Source organism: Salvelinus fontinalis, unplaced genomic scaffold (assembly GCF_029448725.1).
Source record: "Salvelinus fontinalis isolate EN_2023a unplaced genomic scaffold, ASM2944872v1 scaffold_0771, whole genome shotgun sequence".
NCBI classification, from domain to species: Eukaryota; Metazoa; Chordata; class Actinopteri; order Salmoniformes; family Salmonidae; genus Salvelinus; species Salvelinus fontinalis.
In genome coordinates this window covers 1-3,652 of record NW_026600980.1, presented here as the reverse complement: position 1 = coordinate 3,652, position 3,652 = coordinate 1, and the positions used below count along the sequence as shown (strand labels likewise).

Here is a 3,652-nt window from a genome sequence, read left to right as displayed (position 1 = left end):
ACCAACTAACGGAGAAAAAGTTACAAAACTCCCGTAGTCTAATTCACAGAAAACATGCTGAAAAGTAGTGATGGGGAAACAAAGCTTCCTGAATCATTGGCTCTTTCCAGCCAATTGTGTCAAAAAAAATAGGTTCATTACTCAAGGCTTTGAGCGACACAGAATTTAGAACAGCCACATTTTCATAGATGAAGTCACACGCCGTAGCAGCATAGCCATTTTTTTTTTTTTTTTTACCATTATTTTACCAGGTAAGTTGACTGAGAACACATTCTCATTTGCAGCAACGACCTGGGGAATAGTTACAGGGGAGAGGAGGGGGATGAATGAGCCAATTGTAAACTGGGGATTATTAGGTGACCATGATGGTTTGAGGGCCAGATTGGGAATTTAGCCAGGACACCGGGGTTAACACCCCTACTCTTACGATAAGTGCCATGGGATCTTTAGTGACCTCAGAGAGTCAGGACACCCGTTTAACGTCCCATCCAAAAGACGGCACCCTACACAGGGCAGTGTCCCCAATCACTGCCCTGGGGCATTGGGATATTTTTTAGACCTGAGGAAAGAGTGCCTCCTACTGGCACTCCAACACCACTTCCAGCAGCATCTGGTCTCCCATCCAGGGACTGACCAGGACCAACCCTGCTTAGCTTCAGAGGCAAGCCAGCAGTGGTATGCAGGGTGGTATGCTGCTGGCATCATGTCATATATTAAACCACTGCCGTGTTCAAGAGCATCAAATCCATGCTGCGTTGTGGGTAAACGGTGACTGGCTGACTGATTTATAAATAATAATGAGTAGTTATTTATGATGCAAGGTGTTTTGTAATTTAGTCAGTCAGCAGCCACCTGCAATGTCGGCTGCAATGTCGAACGAGCCCAATACCAAACCAATCAGGTGTTCGACGAAATTATTCTTCAGACGTCATTGATCACGTGCTGCTGATAAAGTGACACTGCTTTGAATTATACCGCTCAGCGACTTCAGTACATGCCTCATAGCTCCAGTCTCAAACTTAACCCCGTTCTTGCTGAAGAAGAGAAGGTCTGCTGGATGGAGAAAGAAGCTCTCGTGAAAGAGGGGGAGGAAGAGGAGGCTGTTACAATACAAAAACAAGTAGAGGGTGAGGGTGTTACCATGAACGAAGAAGAGAGAGACGTTACAGACAAAGAAGAGGAAGACGCGTTCAGAGTGAAAGAGGATGACGAAGTTTCAGTGAAAGAAGAGGAGACTGACGATGAACGTAAGTACTGTCTTAACAGAAACACAAACTCTGTGGTTGGAAGTTGAACTGATGTGTGGTGTGCTTGGTGTTAAAGCTGAAATCTGCAATTGCTACATCCATATTTTGACTTAAATGATTTATTTATTTATATATATATTTATAGCCATTGATTATTGAAGAATATAACACATGCCTCATGAGCTTAGTTCAACTGTTTACCCCATCAGAACCCAGAATAAGCTTTTTTTACTCCAATGTTTAGAAACAACGTAAATCAACACTGTATAGCCTCAACATGGTTAAAACTATAATGTTGATATCATGGATGGTCAGTCGTTTCATACATAGGTCTGTCTATGAATTTGAGAGTAGTTACATTTCTCCAACCCCATCCATCATCTTATTACCAAAACAGTGGCGGAATTACTGCTTGGTTATTGGTTGAACTGCAGATTGGTTGATTGATTGTTGTGTGGCTTTTTTTAAAGGGGCAACCTAGTTTTTAAACAAACAAAATGGCTGCCCAGAGTCCTGAGCTGTGTTAGAATATTCATACTAACAGCACTATTTGTGATGTTAATTGAGTATATAGTCTGCTTATTGGTCATAGTATGATGTAGTTTAGTATGTCAAAAGTTCCCGGTTGTCGTACTACATTCGGCAAAATATGATGTATACACGCAGTACTTTAGGGCCCATAATGCAATTCTTCAGAAAATGGACGTGGCTTAAACGTTTTCAGATTTGAAGAAAATTGGGGAAAATATGCAGCTGAAGTCCAACTAGAGAACGGATACAAATTAACCGCTTTAAATAATTATGACAAATGTTGAGTGATGCAATAAAGTAATGACTTTTCAAATAAGTTACCTGACACGTTATATGACTATTGTTGTTCACTTGACAATCTTAAGACAAATGTCAAATAATGAACAGTCATTACAGATGTCATTGTTTGTACAACATCATGGCTACACATCACCTTTTACAGTGGATTTCTGCTGTTGTGGGCCTTAAACCACCTGTCTGACTTGTTGTTCACACAGGAGAGAGACGTGACTATCGTGGATCCTCTGGGGAGCATCAACAACCTCATGATGCTGACAAGGCAGAGAAGAGTCTCTCCACGTCAAAACACCAGCAGAGAACCACAGGGAAGAAATCTCATTGCTGCTCTGACTGTGGGAAAGGTTGCACATCTTCATCAGAACTTAAAATACACCAGAGAACACACACAGGAGAGAAACCTTTTAGCTGTGATCAATGTGGGATGAGTTTTACTACATCTAGCTCTCTGATTCGACACCAGAGAACACACACAGGAGAGAAACCTTATAGCTGTGATAAATGTGGGGTGAGTTTTCCTTCATCTAGCCAGCTGACTTCACACCAGAGAACACACACAGGAGAGAAGCCTCATAGCTGTGATCAATGTGGGATGAGTTTAACTACATCAAGCAGTCTGATTCGACACCAGAGAACACACACAGGAGAGAAACCTTTTATCTGTGATCAATGTGGGAAGAGTTTTTCTACATCTAGCCAGCTAACTTCACACCAGAGAACACACACAGGAGAGAAACCTTATTGCTGTGATCAATGTGGGATGGGTTTAACTACATCAGGCAGTCTGATTCGACACCAGAGAACACACACAGGAGAGAAACCTTATTGCTGTGATCAATGTGGGATGAGTTTTACTACATCAAGCCATCTGATTCGACACCAGAGAACACACACAGGAGAGAAACCTTTTATCTGTGATCAATGTGGGAAGAGTTTTTCTACATCTAGCCAGCTAACTTCACACCAGAGAACACACACAGGAGAGAAACCTTATTGCTGTGATCAATGTGGGATGAGTTTTACTACATCAAGCCATCTGATTCGACACCAGAGAACACACACAGGAGACAAGCCTTATGGTTGTAATCATTGTGAGAAGAGTTTTACCACATTTTGCTCTCTGACTGTACACCAGAGAACACACACAGGAGAGAAATCTTATACTTGTAATCATTGTGAGAAGAGTTTTCCTACATCTAGTCAGCTGACTTCACACCAGAGAACACACTCAGGAGAGAAATCTTATAGCTGTGATCAATGTGGGATGAGTTTTACTACATCAAGTAATCTGATTCGACACCAGAGAACACACACAGGAGAGAAATCTCAGCTGTGATCAATGTGACAAGAGATACTCTGATAAAAGGTGTTTAATCAAACATCAGAAAATGCATGAAGAAGTTGTTTCATAATATCAATGAAATGACGTCACACTGTAGAATGTTTTAACATTGTAGTAGGAGTATTTTAATGATGTCACAATATAGAATGTTTTAACATTGTAGTAGGAGTATTTTAATGATATTCTACCTTATAATTTGCCCTGTTCAATTGATTGCAGCATGAGATGGATATTA

General features: G+C 41.0%; 1 protein-coding gene across 1 annotated transcript; it reads left to right on the top strand.

Annotated features, from left to right (window-relative positions):
• The first annotated feature begins 952 nt into the window (after positions 1–952).
• Positions 953–3,578, top strand: LOC129847318 (zinc finger protein 883-like). The gene is made up of 2 exons (XM_055915075.1): positions 953–1,247; positions 2,276–3,578. Exons 1-2 carry the CDS (start codon positions 995–997, stop codon positions 3,409–3,411), a joined length of 1,389 nt encoding a protein of 462 aa, XP_055771050.1. The 5' UTR covers positions 953–994; the 3' UTR covers positions 3,412–3,578.
• Positions 3,579–3,652: the final 74 nt, after the last annotated feature.